Raw genomic sequence first — 16,330 nt, 5'->3', positions numbered from 1 at the left:
TCCTCTCCTTTGTTCTAGAAAAGGGGGTTCCCTCTTTTGGTATTGATTACCATTTCTCCATGGTGATCTATATCTCTCACCATCCCTTCTCTCATTTCTCATGTCCCCCTCATAATCTCTATCTTTTCTATAACGATTTTCTTTTGGAGTTGTGTCCCTTTTTTTCTTTTTTCCCTAGTGGGGTATTCTTTTTCTTTATAATTTTTAGAATTTCCTCCATACCTTCTATTGTTATTGGTCAATTTCCAATCTGTGTATCTACTATGTTTTCTGTTCTCCCTAAAATGGTCTTTATTGTCCTTATGGTTATTTGTTTCTATATATCTATGTCTATCTCTCCCTTTTTCCCGTTCTTTATCTATATGATAAGGTTTCTGTTAAATAAATGGCATCTCTAAGATTCTTTCCTAGAAGTCCTAGTATATTGGATTCATTGGCTATACCCATATTTTAGACCAACCTCCTTTTAAATGCCAAATCTAGGTTTTATCAAACTATTTTAAAGCAACAATAACTTATATTTTAATCACAATTAAAGAAATCTAGCCAATAAGTAAACTATCTCCCCTTCTTAATTACCCTTTTATCTTCCTTGTTTTAATTAAATAGTATTCACACAAGAGGCTTGCCACCATTAAAGTTTTTTAGGCATGCCATTTGTTCTTAATTATGTTGTATTTAACTAATTAATCACTATGTATAATCTGTATTACGACACTAAGTCAACAAAGTATGAGCAATTAAGTTTAAGGACCTACACCTATGTCAAGAGTAAAACCAGCATTTTTGGAGTTAAATTGATGATTCCACAGTGTATATAAGACTGCTGCTACCCTTTTGCCTATACACGTCACTGAGGGAGCACTGAGGAAGCATTGGCGAAACGCGTTTGACGTTTTTTGGCCATTACAAGCCACCGTAGTGAGGACTTGATTCCCCTGTACTTTTTGGCTCGGCGATCCCGCCGTCTGCGCATGCGCACGCGCACCGGAGCAGGGAGCTGTAATCTGTGTATGCTGAGGGACAGGCCGTTTTGAGGAGGACATAGCCTGTGCACGGGCTTTTGGAAAACTCTCAACCCTAGCCACCCGAAGTGAAGATCAACACAGCAACCATCTGCCAACAGGGAAACAGCCAGGACAAACCACCCCAACCCAGGAAGGGATTCGTTGTGGAGTCTGGCAGCATCTCCTCTCTATGCCTGAAATTATCGGCCGCTTGTAAGTGTTCAATCTCTTTTTTTCCATTGTTAATAAATTTTATTGCACTATTTTTTTCCCTTTATTTTTTGCTAAGGAGGATACCAGGAGGCTTTTCCTCACCCTCAACAAAACACAGCTATATAAGGAGAAGAGTAGAAGAATTCAAGATATTAGATATTTTGATGTAAGTGCGTCTCCTTTCATTCAGCATTATCTTTCAATCTCCATTGATCTCCTAACACCCCTACTCCCTCCCCCCCCTCCCTAATCAAACGAAGAGCTGTGTATAATCACTGTGTTGGTCCCTCATTGTGGTTACTTCTCTTCTCTCCCTCACTTATATGCTTTAAACGCCGTGGAGCCACAAGCAGAGCAACGCGCCGGAGGACCCCCCTTTTTTCTACCAGTGTGCAATACTAAACTCTCAATGCACATATTACAAAATAGGGCATACATTACAGCAGGAGTGCGCAAACTAGGGGCAACAAACTTTTGTAAGGGAGGGGGGGAAGAGAGAGAGAGAGGAGGGAAGAGAGAAGGGGGGAGATAGAGAAGGGGGGGAAGAGAGAGAAGGGGGGAGGAGAGAGAGAGGGGGAGAGAGAGATGGTCGGAGGAGAGGGTGAGAGGAGGGAGGGGGGGTGAGAGGAGGGAAGGGGGAAGAGAGGAGGGAGGAGGAAGGGGGGGAAGGAAGGGGGGGAAGGGAGGGGGGAGGGGAGAGGAGGGAGGAGGAAGGGGGGGAAGGAAGGGGGGAAGGGAGGGGGGAGGGGAGAGGAGGGAGGGGGGAAGGGAGGGGGGAGGAGGGAGGGGGGGGGGAGGGGGGAGGGAGGGAAGGGGGGGAGGAGGGAAGGGGGGGGGAAGGGAGGGGGGAGGGGGGAAGGGAGGGGAGAGGGGGGGAGGGAGGGGGGAAGGGAGGGGGGACGGGGGGAGGAGGGAGGGGGATGGGGGGAGGGGGAAGGGGGGGGAGGGGGGAAGGGAGGGGGGAGGAAGGGGGGGAGGGGGGAAGAGGGGGGAGGGAGGGGGGAAGAGGGGGAGGGAGGGGGGAAGGGAGGGGGGACGGGGGACGGGGGGAGGAGGGAGGGGGATGGGGGGAGGGGGAAGGGGGGGGAGGGGGGAAGGGAGGGGGGAGGAAGGGGGGGAGGGGGGAAGAGGGGGGAGGGAGGGGGGAAGAGGGGGAGGGAAGGGGGGGAGGGAGGGGGGATGGAGGAAGCGGGGCAAGGGGGGAAGAAGGAGAGGTGAAAAGGGGGAGGGAGGGGTGAAGAGTGAAGAGTGAGGGGGGGAAGAGGGGGAAGGGAGGGGGGAAGAGGGGGAAGGGAGGGGGGAAGAAGGGAAAGGGAGGGGGGAGGGAGGGGGAAGAGTGGGGAGGGAGGGGGGAAGAGGCGGGAGGGAGGGGGGAGGGAAGAGGGGGGAAGAGGGGGGGAGGAGGAGGAGTTGGGAGGGGGGAGGAGGGAGGGGGAGGAGAGGGGGGAGGGGGGAGGGAGGGGGGAAGGGGAAGAGGGGGGAAGAGGGGGGAGGGAGGGGGGAGGGGGAAGAGGGGGGAGGGAGGGGGAAGAGGGGGGGAGGAGGGGGAAGGGAGGGGAAGAGGGGAGGAGGGAGGGGGAGAGGGGGGGAAGGGAGGGGGAGGGGGAGAGGGGGGGGGGAGGGGGGAAGGGGGGGGTTAAGGGGGGAGGGAGGGGGAAGGGGGGAGGGAGGGGGAAGGGGGGAGGGAGGGGGAAGGGGGGAGGGAGGGGGGAAGAGGGGGAGGGAGGGGGGAGGGAGGGGGGAAGAGGGGGGAGGGAGGGGGGAGGGAGGGGGGAAGAGGGGGAGGGAGGGGGGGAAGGAAGGGGGGAGGGGGGAGAAGGGAGGGGGGAGGGAGGGAGAAGGGAGGGGGGGGAGGGGGGAGGGGGGGGAAGGGAGGGGGGGGATAGGTTTACTGAAATATAGAAGATGTCCGACCAAGAGTACATGGTGGAAACGTACGTACAAAAGTCGTGTGCTTGATTTCCCTGGTATGTGCATGTGAATTGTCATTTTTTTTAAATGCTTTCAATAAATGACCCAGTGATGATGTTTCGTGAAACTGAACATTAATGCTCTCTATTTTCTCTGTTAGCCTGTACGCTGCGCTACTACTTGTCTGTGAATCTTGTTATGAAGATTGCAATGATTTATTTCATCACATCTTTTTATGGTGAGTAATGTGATGTCATTTCAGTGTCTATATCAGTTGTTTAAAACCTTGTTTGGTTAAGGAACCCTAAGTGAGATTCTGTGGAGTCCCCAACCCTCTCTAATAGCACGTCTGAGATCAGATGCATTGTAAGGAACCCCAACCCTCTCCAATAGCGCGTCTGAGATCAGATGCATTGTAAGGAACCCCAACCCTCTCCAATAGCGCGTCTGAGATCAGATGCATTGTGAATTCTACTGTATTTGATACAATTTTCAAATGACCAGAAAATTGCAGGGAACCCTTTAGGGATGCTCGGGGAACCCGAAGGCTCCTAGCAACACTGGTTGAAAAACACTGGGCTATATTCATAACTCAGGTTACTTTCTGAATGTCTGCCTGCAGGGTTACTTTATGAGTGTCTGCCTGCGGGTTACTTTATTAGTGTCTGCCTGCGGGTTACTTTATGAATGGCTGTCTGCAGGGTTACTTTATGAGTGTGTAGCCCTGTTTCCCCCACCCCTAAGTGAGATATGGGGGGGGTGACTGTAAATAGCTACCGGTGCTGCCCCTTTACCTGTTTGGCTCGGAGGAGCCTAAGCCTTCGCCGCTGGAAGCCTGGGGTGAATTACTCTTACTACTACTATATGGTGCAGCGCCTCCACCTGCGATGGCTCCCAGCAGAGCGGGAGTTGTTCCTCGCAGGACACATACAAATGAACACATACACTGGATGTGAAATAGCAAAGGGCTTTACTGAACATAACATATATCTTAACGCTCTAATGTACTGACTTATAACTCTATGATAATATCTTATCACTCTACCCACTAAAGACACAACTAGCCACACACCTCGCAGGGCCTTGTACCCCACACCTTATTCCCTGAGTCCCAAGTGTCCCAAGAGTTATGCAACCCACCCCTTAGGCGTGATCAGTGCCTGTGTGGTACCGGTAATGGTGGTGCACTTGGTGACAGTACGTGCCGGGTGTGTCCACACTCGGTATGATGAATCTTCACAAAGGATCCTGCGATGAAACCTGTCTCCGCGTGGGGTGATATCCCGCCAGATGCTCCCACCGTGAAGACTGTCTCTTTCCTGAAGAGGTCTGTTCCCAGACCAAACTTGCCAGGCCACGTGCACACAGCTGTGTCCCTGACTATCTTATAACACACCTGACTGCTGAGGGGATCCGTTCCCTATCTAGGGCATGTCCCTGTATCAGCTCCAACCTCTCAATGACTCAGGGCCTAATTGGGCCTGGGGTATAGGGCCTAGTGTAGGGGCTACTTGCCTCCCTACCCGCAGAGCTCCTTCTCCTTCCTCCTCCCGGTCTTCTCGCCCTCTCTAATGTGACAGGTTCCTATCCTAGGGCCTGTCCCTGTGACCACCCACCCTCACTAGTGGGGAGTCAGGGCCTCAGCTCTAGCCTGGGGATTTCTGGCCTAGGGCAGAAGCTCGCAGATCTCTGCCCCCCTTCTTTCCCCCTCTGTATCCTCAGCCTGACTGCCTCATGTCCTTCACAGTCTGCTTCCTGATTCTGCACACAACATTGTATCAAATCCCCTGCTGCAGAGAATCTGCAAGTCTCAGTGGCTGGCTGCAGGTGACAGAGATCATAGGGCATTCCCCAGAGGCTGCTGGGAGATGTAGTCCACTCAGGACCTCTTTCCTATGGGGACCGCGTGCGCGATCTCTCCTGCGCCTGTGCGAAGCTGCAATGGCCGCCAATACCCTTGCCAACCTCTGCGCATTGCGCGAACCCTGCGCCACCCACAACATGGCCGCCACGGCTATCTGCGTAGGCGCAACCCTTCGTGCATGCGAGAGCATCAGGATCCCGACGGCGCCGGCCCAGATGGCGGCGCCCACCGGGAGAAGTCGCCGTCCCCTTCCCCCACCAGGTGTAAGGCAGGGGGCAAAGGAAAATCAGGGGAACCGGGAGTGACCCCCTTACAAGTGCCACTTTATGAGTGTCTGCCTGCGGGATCACTTTACGAGTGCCTATCTGTGGGTTGCGTTATGAATGTCTGCCTGCAGGGTTACTTTATGAGTGTCTGCCTGCAGGGTTACTTTATGAGTGTCTGCCTGCGGGTTACTTTATGAGTGTCTGCCTGTAGGGTTACTTTATGAGTGTCTGCCTGCAGGGTTACTTTATGAGTGTCTGCCTGCAGGGTTACTTTATGAGTGTCTGCCTGCAGGGTTACTTTATGAGTGTCTGCCTGCGGGTTACTTTATGAGTGTCTGCCTGCGGGTTACTTACCAGATAAATGTAATTATTATCAACATTAGTTAGATACTTAAATGTAACTGAGGAGAGTGCTGCAAACAGGGATGAGTAATCAGAAAACCACAATGGTGGCCATTTTTAAGAATTCGTACAAAAATGCAAATAGTTTTCAACTGAAAGAAAAGTAAACAAAATATATATATATATATGTAGCCCTCTTTCCTCCACCCTAAGTGAGATTGGGGTGGGTAGGTGTATCTAACTACTTATCAGTGTGGTGCTGTACCTGTTTGGCAACCAGGAGGGCTGAGCTTCCGCCACTGGGAACCTGGGGTATATACTTACACTCGGTGCAGCGCCTACACTGATGAGGGATCCCAACGTGATGGGAGTGTGCCCTCACCAGAACAACCATACAGTAAAAACACACTGTGTGAATAAACAGTATTTACTGAGCATGAACTGTAAATTCAGTGAAACTCTCTTTGCATAACATCAATACATCATTTCAATAACATTGCATCACCCTGAATGCATACCATCCCCTCACCCACATGTCCATCATCACACCCCCCTCAGTCCCTTGAGTGTCCACAACAATAAAGAGAGTGTGAGGGATAGCGCTTCCCTGTGTTGGGGCCCGGTGGTGCACTTATTATATACTACCTCCCTGATCAGTCCTGATCAGGAAAATCCTTGGAACTCAGCAACACCGCACAGTGATCCCACGCTGTGCTGCGCTGCTCCCTGCAGGAATGGATGCACACGCTGACTCCATAGGGGAGGATCCCCAGCCGGAATGATCCTTTATCACAGTCTCTGCTACACGCTGTACTGACAGTCAGGCACTGTCATGCAGCATTCCTCTTTCTCTCCGAGTATGGTGAAGGAGTCCCTGTCCTAAGGCAGACCCTATACCATACAGTTTTCCTCTAGTGTCTCAGGGGACTAACTGGGCCCTGGGGTATACCTATACCCTAGCCCCTGCATGCAGAAGATCTCTTACTGTAGATTCTGTCTGATCCCAGACTCTGGCAGCTCACGACGTGCAACTGGCACTGGTGATATTATACACACTGTATAACTTGGAAAGCAATCCCCCTTCTTCCTATGAGGGGCCTTTCACTTACACAAACAAAGCTAACTGCTTTGTCTGCACTTAAAGCCACACTGTCTCTCCTTGTCAGAGCACACAGCACTGCAGCTATGTCACTGACTAGACTTACACGCACCTAAGGGCAGGGTCCCTACCTAAGGGGCCTTCCCTATGAACTTACCCACTAACCTAGTGGGGAGTGGGGCCTACCTGGGACCTGGGGGTAACCTGGCCTAGTGTAAGAAGTCACTTGCTCCTTACACACTTCCTCCCCCTTCCTTCTCCCAGCTCCAACTGACTAGCGTGGTCTCTGCAACATTGTATCCTTCTCCAACAGGAGAAGCTGCAAACTATATTTGCTGGCTGGCTGCACGTGATGTGGGTGAAAGGGCAGACCCCAGAGGCTGCTGGGAATTGTAGTCCACTCAGGACCTTTTTAGCATTGGGACCGCGTGTGCTATCTTTACTGCGCCTGTGCGAAACTGTAATGGCCGCCGCTATGCTTTACTGTGCCTGCGCGACCTTGGGGAGTCCCTGCACTACATAGCGCCATCTCTGCCCCTTCGCGCTCACTGTTTTGGCCACCGCGTCGTGTCTGCGCATGCGCAAGCCTCCGCGCCCGTGCGGACATTACAAAGATGGCGGCGCTTTGCCTCTGACGCCACCGGGAGGACTCTTTGGGGACCTGGCTACATATATATGTTTCATTTTACATCATTAATTTGGTTTGTTATGTTGCCTGACATTGCATTAAAATATGTTTTTATTATTTAGATTTAGACAACTATTGGAAAATTGTTACATACTGTAGATACTTTGTACAACAAAATCTGCATTTTTAACCCAGAGCTTATTATTAATTGTGGACCAGGAACGAATGTTTACTGTATATACAGTTATGTGAAAAAGAAAGTACACCCTCTTTGAATTCTATGGTTTTACATACCAGGACATAATAACAATCATCTGTTCCCTAGCAGGACTTAAAATGAGGTAAATACAACCTCAGATGAACAACAACACATGACATATTACACCGTCTCATGATTTATTTAACAAAAATAAAGCCAAAATGGAGAAGCTATGTGTAAAAAACTAAGTACACCCATACTGCTTCCATAGGAATTAAGATGCTAAGTAGCAGACAGGTACTGCTAATCAAATGCCCTTGATTAATTGATCATCAGCAAGTGTGACCACCTCTATAAAAGCTGAAGTTTTAGCAGTTTGCTGGTCTGGAGCATTCAGGTGTGTGTTAACACAATGCCAAGGAGGAAAGACATCAGCAATGATCTTAGAGAAGCAATTGTTGCTGCCCATCAATCTGGGAAGGGTTATAAGGCCATTTCCAAACAATTTAAAGTCCATCATTCTAAAGTGGAAAACATTCAAGACAGTTGCCAATCTTCCCAGGAGTGGACGTCCCAGCAAATTCACCCCAAGGTCAGGCCGTGCAATGTTCAGAGAGATTGCAAAAAACCCAAGAGTTACATCTCAGACTCTACAGGCTTTTGTTAGCATGTTAAATGTTAAAGTTCATGACAGTACAATTACAAAAAGACTGAACAAGTATGGTTTGTTTGGAAGGGTTGCCAGGAGAAAGCCTCTTCTCTCTAAAAAGAACATGGCAGCACGACTTAGATTTGCATAGTTGCATCTGAACAAACCACAAGACTTCTGGAACAATCTCCTTTGGACAGACGAGACCAAAGTGGTGATGTTTGGCCATAATGCACAGCGCCACGTTTGGCGAAAACCAAACACAGCATATCAGCACAAACACCTCATACCAACTGTCAAGCACAGTGGTGGAGGAGTGATGATCTGGGCTTGTTTTTCAGCCACAGGACCTGGGAACCTTGCAGTCATTGAATCGACCATGAACTCCTATGTATACTTAAGTATTCTAGAGTCAAATGTGAGGCCATCTATCCGACAGCTGAAGCTTGGCCGAAATTGGGTCATGCAACAGGACAATGATCCCAAGCACACCAGCAAATCTACAACAGAATGGCTGAAAAAGAAAAGAATCAAGGTGCTGCAATGGCCCAGTCAAAGTCCAGACCTCAACCCGATTGAAATGCTGTGGCTGGACCTTAAGAGAGCTGCGCATAAACAAATGTCCACAAATCTCAATGAACTGATGCAACGTTGTAAAGAAGAGTGGGCCAAAATTCCACCACATGTGAGACTGATAAAGTCATACAGAAAACGATGACTTCAAGTTATTGCTGTTAAAGGTGGTTCTACAAGCTATTGAATCATAAGGTATACTTAGTTTTTCACACATGGCTTCTCCATTTAGGCTTTATTTTTGTTAAATAAATCATCACACGGTGTAATATGTCATGTGTTGTTGTTCATCTGAGGTTGTATTTACCCAATTTTAAGACCTGCTAAGGAACAGATGATTGTTATTATGTCCTGATATGTAAAGCCATAGAATTCAAAGAGGGTGTACTTTCTTTTTCACACAACTGTATCTGTATTCACTGCTATGAAATTGTTTCCCCTTTTCTCTGCAACAACACTCCTATGAACAGAATTTTTTTTCTCTGGAACAACCTTTTCTTGCATTTTTCTGGGACCTGCACTGTGGTTCGGTTCAGCAATTGAGGCCTCCCCACTAATTTGGGGAGCACTTGTGCCTTATTCTTTGCAACCCCCTTTGCATAGTGCAGGGGTAGCCAACTCTAGTCCTCAAGAGCTACTAACAGGTCAGGTTTTCAGGATTTCCCTGCTTCAGCACAGGTGGCTAAATCAGTGGCTCAGTCAAAGACATAATTAAAACAGAAACACCCTATCCTCCCCCTCCCCCTCTTCTTTACTACGATGAATTACATTTGGTCCCTGAAGCTGAACCGCATTACTTTTTACATACTTACTGGAAAAGAAAAAGCCCCAGTACTTCCTGGTTTTTAAAACCACCACCATAATATGGGCCAATTGGAAGCCCCAGTTTAAGACATTGAAGCTTCCTACTGGCCCACGTGACGTGGGAGATTTACACCACTACAGTACTTAGTTGCCCCTGGGACTGAAGCAGGGTACCATTACCAGCGCAGATTGCGGGAGCCAGGTGATCCCTGCATCTGAAAATAGCACATTTCAGCTCTGGGGGTCCCCTGGTTCCCACCTGGCTTATAAAAGAGGAGGGGGTTTAAAAAAAAAAGGGGATTACGACTTTCACTTAAAGATGCTTTAATGTTCAGCTAAGCTATTTAAGCTGTTCTTCCTTTATTTAGCATTAATACCGTTTTTCTCCCACAGTTCATGACTGCATGCCATGGCCCAACACCCAGGAGGCTTTGCTCTTATACTCTTTATATACGATTATAACAGATGTTGTTATCACTGGAAACCTTGGTAAGAGTCAGTTCAATGCTCCTTGTCTGTGTTGGAACGCCCCATTGCTGCTGAGAGACCTGTGCTAATGACTCTCAGAGGGAGTCTATTTATCAAGCCCAGGACATCTGGCCTTATCAGACATGTCCCATCCGTCCAATATTGTCAGCATCAATTTTGGGACATTTCTCAATCTTCAGCAGACCCTTAGGCTACGCTTATAGCGACGCGACGGTCAGGCTACGGTCGCTGGAAAAATCAAATTGAGAGGACTTCCAGCGATTGCGACCCAACCGTCCACTTACTATAAGCGCACGCGATGGCGGAAATGCATTTGTTTTGCCGCGATGTCGCAGTCTCCGGCACTATAAGCGCAGCATTAAGCTTTGGCAACACTAGCGCTGAGCGTGCTGACCACGCGGTGCTTGCCGAGTTTAGTTTCGGCAATTGAAATTGTCCCGTCCCCGCTCACGCGGTGCACGGGAACGCACACTCACCCACACTTGGCGCTTAAGTAAACAAAAAAAAGAGACTTTGAAGCGCACTCAACTGGCCCGCAACGCCCAACCCCCCCCCCCCCCGCCCGAGCTTGCGTAATAGCCAGGACACCCGGCGCTCATGCTTGGAGAGCTGGTGACGTCACCGCTCTCAAGCATGAGCACGGTCAGCGCCAGCGTGGCCGTAACCATAGGGTGAAGGTCAGTGACAGAATTCAATACCTTAATACATCATTACTGTATGTGCTTTACCTATAACGCATCCTTAACTCCTTCTATTGCTTCATACAGTATAACTACTCCCTATGACTTATTATATTGCTTTATAGCTAGAGCACATGAAGCAAAACTAGAAACCTGACCTTTGTTTCCCAACAGAGGTGAATATTTATGTTTACATATGTTATATTGTATATAATTATGGTGTAACCCCACCTAGACTAATATATATACAAAAACTGAAGCTGGGTGCACACAAGAAAGGAACTATACTCATATAAATAGTAATAAATACTTATCAGAAATCCAGGTGCTGACAGACAGACAGGGAACACCGGCCAGGCTGTGGGATATACAAAAAGATAGAATCCGCAGCACACTCAAAATGAAAAGTTGTTTAATCCACGTTATACATCAGGCAATCACAGAAACTCTAGCAGAGCTGACGCCGCTGGGTACGGTGAGGGGAGCGTGAGAGCAAGGGGCAGCAGGCAGGGGGGCGCAGCTGAATATGTTTGCACTCCCCTGGTCTAGTGTCATAAGTGGCATCCCGTGAAGGAAAATGCAAGCAGTGCACCACCGCATGTCGAGCACAAAGGGAATGACGGTGGCTGGATCAGGTAATCAGGTAAAAAAGTTCACTTTATTGGGTCATCAAAAATCGAACACTCACGCAGACTGTGAGAGAAACCTTTATCCAAGATATGACTAGTACTTTAAGTATGATTTTTATTGATGGTATGATGAGCTTAACTTTGACAGTTGTATACCATGGTTTAACCCATGTTTTTCTTATTGTTATACTCTATGTGCCCTATCTGTGGGATTGATCCCTGCCGCTCAGGTTTTTCGGACTTAGCCCGTGTGTTTTGTGACCGCACGGGGGGCGGGGCCTCTGGCCGGTGATCCTCCTACTTCTACTGGCATTTCAGAGAGGAGCTACACTCTTTGGCAAAGGGCAGGTTGTGCCCGAAACGCGTAAGAGGTTTCCCTCACAGTCTGTGTGAGTGTTCGTTTTTTGATGACCCAATAAAGTGAACTTTTTTACCTGATTACCTGATCCAGCCACCGTCATTTCCTTTTTGCTCGACAAGTGGTGCACTGCTTGCATTTTCCTTCACGGGACGCCACTCCATTGATCCAAACGGAGCGGTTGCACGCCGACTACAGGACATCACTCTACTTCGTGTGAGTATTTTATACCTCAAGCTGTTGCCAGCGGTATCCCCAACCTATATATTTAGTCTAGCACCAGGGGGGTGATGCATTAATAACCCTACCAAAGGGGTCCGGTTGTTCCTTTATTGCGGACAGCGCGGTGATCCCATTTGATTGCTTTCAAACTTTACCATCCCTCCCTCTAATTGGAGCATCATTTGACTAGCAAGACAAGCAACTACAGCAAAGCCTCGCTTCTCGGCGCCCGCTTTTTGGCGATCCACCGATACGGCGGTACCGAGAAGGGGGACCACCATGTCTGCGCATGCACAGAACGGGACAGTCCGGGGTTGCACATGTGCAGAACGGGCCGGTCCGGGGTCGCGCATGCGCAGAATGTTTTTTTTTTTGCCGATGTTGCGCATGCATAGAACGGCGCATTGCCGGTCTACGCATGGGCACATAACGAAAATCGCCAGTTACGCTTTCCGTCGGGGCCTTAGAACAGAACCCGCCGCATGACTGGGGCCCTCCTGTATATCATTCAAACAAACCTGTACTCATTGTTGAAATATTGTTTCACACAACGTTACATATGATTATCTGAATTGTTACAATATGGTTACATGAAACTTTTTTATGCACACTTGAGCACAGACTAGGTGTTTAGTTGCTCTGTTTTTTCTATCTTCTTATGAATAGAATGTCATAAGTGCCTTCAAGAGGTTGCTTACTTTGTTACGGTTCGGCCCTCAGTGAAATATCATAACTTTATGCCGTTTGTATTTCAGTGACAGCTTGTAGGATGACAAGACACTCGGATGAGGTGGGTTTTATTAAAGACTTATCAAATGTTCTCCTAACAAGTGCCAAGTTAACATGTGTGGAGTCATCTTCAAATATTTTATGTTTGTGCCTCATGTGGGGTGTAATTGCAATATGGTTGGCAATTCTATTTATTTATCTAGGTAAACAAATGTATGAAAATAAACCCATCCATTATCACACAATGTATTGGTCTTGGGTAGGTTATATGAACCGTGTGTGGAGGTGGGGACTTAGGCATTGGGGTTATTCACAGCCTCCAGAAGTATTTAGTGTAACTGTGCTTAAGTAATGATAATGATGATATGTAACCTATGTACCATGTTTTCATGGACAAATCGTACTGTATGCATTACAATATTTCAATTTTTTTTGTTATCTGGTCACAGGTTATTTTTAGGGTTACATTATTTTCCATATGCTATTTTCACACTGTCTAGTAGCCATATTGGTCCTGGAGCAGCAAAGAGTCATTGTAGGTTGTGATACATCATAACGCAGGGGTGCGCAAACTTTTTAAGTCACGCCCCCTCCCCCCCGCCTTTTACCTGCTCTTCGGCATCATGTGAAGTTGCAATGTCATGGCAACGTGACATCACGGCATCATGTGACATCGCATTGCCATTTTATGTTGCGGCTTCATTTGACGCAGTGTTTTCATGGCGACGTGTCATTACGTGTCATTTGACGCAGTGTTTTCATGGCGATGTGAGGAGGGGCGTGCACAGCGCTTAACTGAGATCTGAGGTCTGTGGGGAGAGTCAAAGATTGCGACCGGGGGGGGGAGGGGGCATGGCGATGTTTTTGCAGGGGCGTGGCCATGACCTCACACAGCTGATTCGCCCTCATTGGCTGAACCGCCGGCGGGGGCGTGGCCACGTCTCCGTCGCAAGTTGTAAACACAATTTGACAAAATGGTAGTACAGCGCGGCTGCCAAATGCGCACAAAGGTACGTACTGGACCCAGCCCCATTGAGGGGCGGTACTTGTACGCACAGCGCACGTGTTGAACACACTGGGGCAGCAGCCTAAGAGGTTTAGAAAGCTCTGTACACTATCATTTCATCTATGAAGAATTCTAATGTTGGTACCTGAAAGGTATCACAAACTACAATGAATTCGCTCATATGCCAAGATCGAATGCATTTTCCCTTACATCAGTCATGCAAATATGAACTAGTTATCACCGCCCAAACCCTCCCATTGCATCACTGTCATTTTACAGCTGGGTTCAAAAATATCTAGTTCGGTTCACCACTAATGCATTGTACACACATTACCTGAAGTCAGGGCCTGAGATCTTACTGTCATTTTATAAATGTTCTAGACTGCATTTAGGTACAAGGTATTCAGTATTATGATTTCTTTCTATGATATTTGTTGTTGTGCATCCTAAAGTTAGGCTTTCATGTCTACATTTCTAATGTTTGCTCAAGCTGCAATACTGCCCATCTGCATTGCAACCCCCATCTATTTTGCCAGTAGGAACTGCAAATGAAAGCAATAATTTTACGTACCGGTGTTAATAGCAAATTGTCTGTGCTTTTACCTGCAGCCGGCATCTACTGAGATGGAAGGAGAAGCAATCAGGATGGAGATTATTGAAACATAAGAGGACAGTTATCAGCCGTAGCCCGTCTACAGAGAATGAAAGGACATCAGTGTGTTTACATTCACAAGACCAGACATGACCGACGTTCTGAGATCCCAAGAGGAGCACTTTGTTGTGTTAATATTGCCGAACCTGGCAACATAAAGGATTAAAGTGTCAGTCCAACGTAGGAACAAAGAAACCTTATCACAGTGATATATTGCATATGAGCAAAGAGACCTATTGACAGTTATATGCTACATAGGACCAGTGTCCTATTGACCGTGATATGTGTGATAGGTAAAGTCTCACTAGGACTAAAGCTACTTCATGACAGTGACATGTTTTTTTTTTTTTGCAGCTTAAACTTTATTCAAAATAGTTCTGATACATTTATGACAAAGTATGAACATTTGCATAATATTTATATCTCTTGAAATCCTCCATAATATCTAAAACTGTTGAGAATGGTAATGGGACTCAACCACATAAAACGAGACAGGACATGACAAGACGACATGTAACTAGACAGTTGTTTCTTTACATAACCCAACATAATATAACACACAGTGGGTAAGGGGGCGGGGACTGTGGGGGAAGGAGGGGGATCGGTAATAAGGTTGGACTTGGGGATATAGGGACCCAGGAGGGGAGCTGCACCCGGCAGATCCTCCAGAACCCACATTACTTCCTATCGTCTCTCCTCTCGCGCCGCCGGCAGATATAGATGGGCCATATAGCCCCATGCTGAAGAATCTTGGCAAGGGTATGGGTTACTCCCTTATCTAGTCGCACCAGTCAAAGAAGAACGTATCTAGAACTATCATTGCCAGATCGTGGCACGCTCCACCCCTGGGATGTCTGTCTGGGCCAGCCAAGGCAACCAGACTTTTAGAAAATTGATGCCAGTGTCATTAACAAGACTAGTTAATTTCTCCATCTGGCAGACATGCCAAATCATGTTCCGAATTTTGGGGATTGAAGGAATCTCATTAAGTTTCCATACTGCTGCAATCTCGCATCGGGTCGCTAGGGCAAAATGCCTGATTAGTTTATTATTTGCTTTTGGTAAACTCGCCAGCGGTCTATTCAGTAAGAACAGCCACAGGTCCGGGGGAATTGGGAGGCCCAAGATCCTCTGTATCAAGTCTCTAATTTCTTCCCATAGTGGGGCGATCCGTGTGCAGGACCACAGCATATGTAACAGGTCGGCCGACTCTCCCCACTATCGAGGGCACAGTGGGGAGAGTCCCGGCACATACCTAGATCGTTTTAGTGGGGTGTGGTACCATCTCATTAGGACTTTATATGCATTCTCCTTTAAAATGGTGCAAATTTAACTTTTAGCTGTGGCCTGGTACATTTTACTCCAGTCTTCATCCTCGAGAGACTCGCCAAGGTCCGATTCCCATTGGGACCTGTACCTTGGGTGTCCCTGCTGGGGACCCCCCGAACCGACCACTTCCCTGTACAGCTGCGATGTGAGTCCCGATGTGTATGACTCTGCCAGACAGAGCTTCTCAAAATTAGTCAACGCATGGTAGGGGGCTAATTTATTAAAAAATGCTCTGACCTGAAGGTATTTAAAGAATTCAGAATGAGGGATGTTTTTTCCGGATCTAATTTGGTCGAATAATTTGATCTTTTTGTTATTGCCCTCCAGGTCTTTAATACGTAAATATCCAAGTTCTTTCAGAATAGAGGTGTTACTACTGCTGCGGCCGAGTTTATTCGAGCATTTGCCCGTTCTCGGCCGCAGCAGTAACCTGGCGCGCGCCAGAGGGTGCCGGGCGCGCGCCGAAGCAGCGGAAGAGCGCCCTCCGATCGGGGCGCTCTCCCTCCCGCTGCCGGGTCCGCCGGGTCCCCCGGAACCCCCTGCCGCCGTCCCCCACATCATGGGACACCAGGGCTCCCTCGGGGCTTGCGGTGCTAGCCGTGCTGCAATAAAGTGTGTCGGTAGTGTATACAACATGCCCGGAGCAAAGTTGGGATTCCCCCATAGGGGGGACATGATGTT

At 48.2% G+C, this 16,330-nt stretch overlaps 1 protein-coding gene across 3 annotated transcripts in view; it reads left to right on the top strand.

The window, feature by feature from the left end:
- Nucleotides 1-14,881, top strand: part of LOC142486527 (uncharacterized) — a 67,257-nt gene extending 52,376 nt beyond the window's left edge. For all 3 annotated transcript variants that reach the window (XM_075585107.1, XM_075585106.1, XM_075585105.1), the window contains 4 exons: nt 3,292-3,369; nt 9,949-10,044; nt 12,689-12,723; nt 14,278-14,881. In XM_075585107.1, coding sequence (XP_075441222.1) covers nt 3,292-3,369; nt 9,949-10,044; nt 12,689-12,723; nt 14,278-14,334 — 266 coding nt within the window. In that variant the 3' untranslated portion in view covers nt 14,335-14,881. The remainder of the gene's footprint in view (nt 1-3,291; nt 3,370-9,948; nt 10,045-12,688; nt 12,724-14,277) is intronic.
- The last annotated feature ends 1,449 nt before the right edge of the window (nt 14,882-16,330 follow it).

Source organism: Ascaphus truei, unplaced genomic scaffold, assembly GCF_040206685.1.
Source record: "Ascaphus truei isolate aAscTru1 unplaced genomic scaffold, aAscTru1.hap1 HAP1_SCAFFOLD_932, whole genome shotgun sequence".
Classification (NCBI taxonomy): domain Eukaryota; kingdom Metazoa; phylum Chordata; class Amphibia; order Anura; family Ascaphidae; genus Ascaphus; species Ascaphus truei.
The sequence above is the reverse complement of the archived record's forward strand: the minus strand, read 5'-3'. Positions and strand labels throughout refer to the sequence as shown.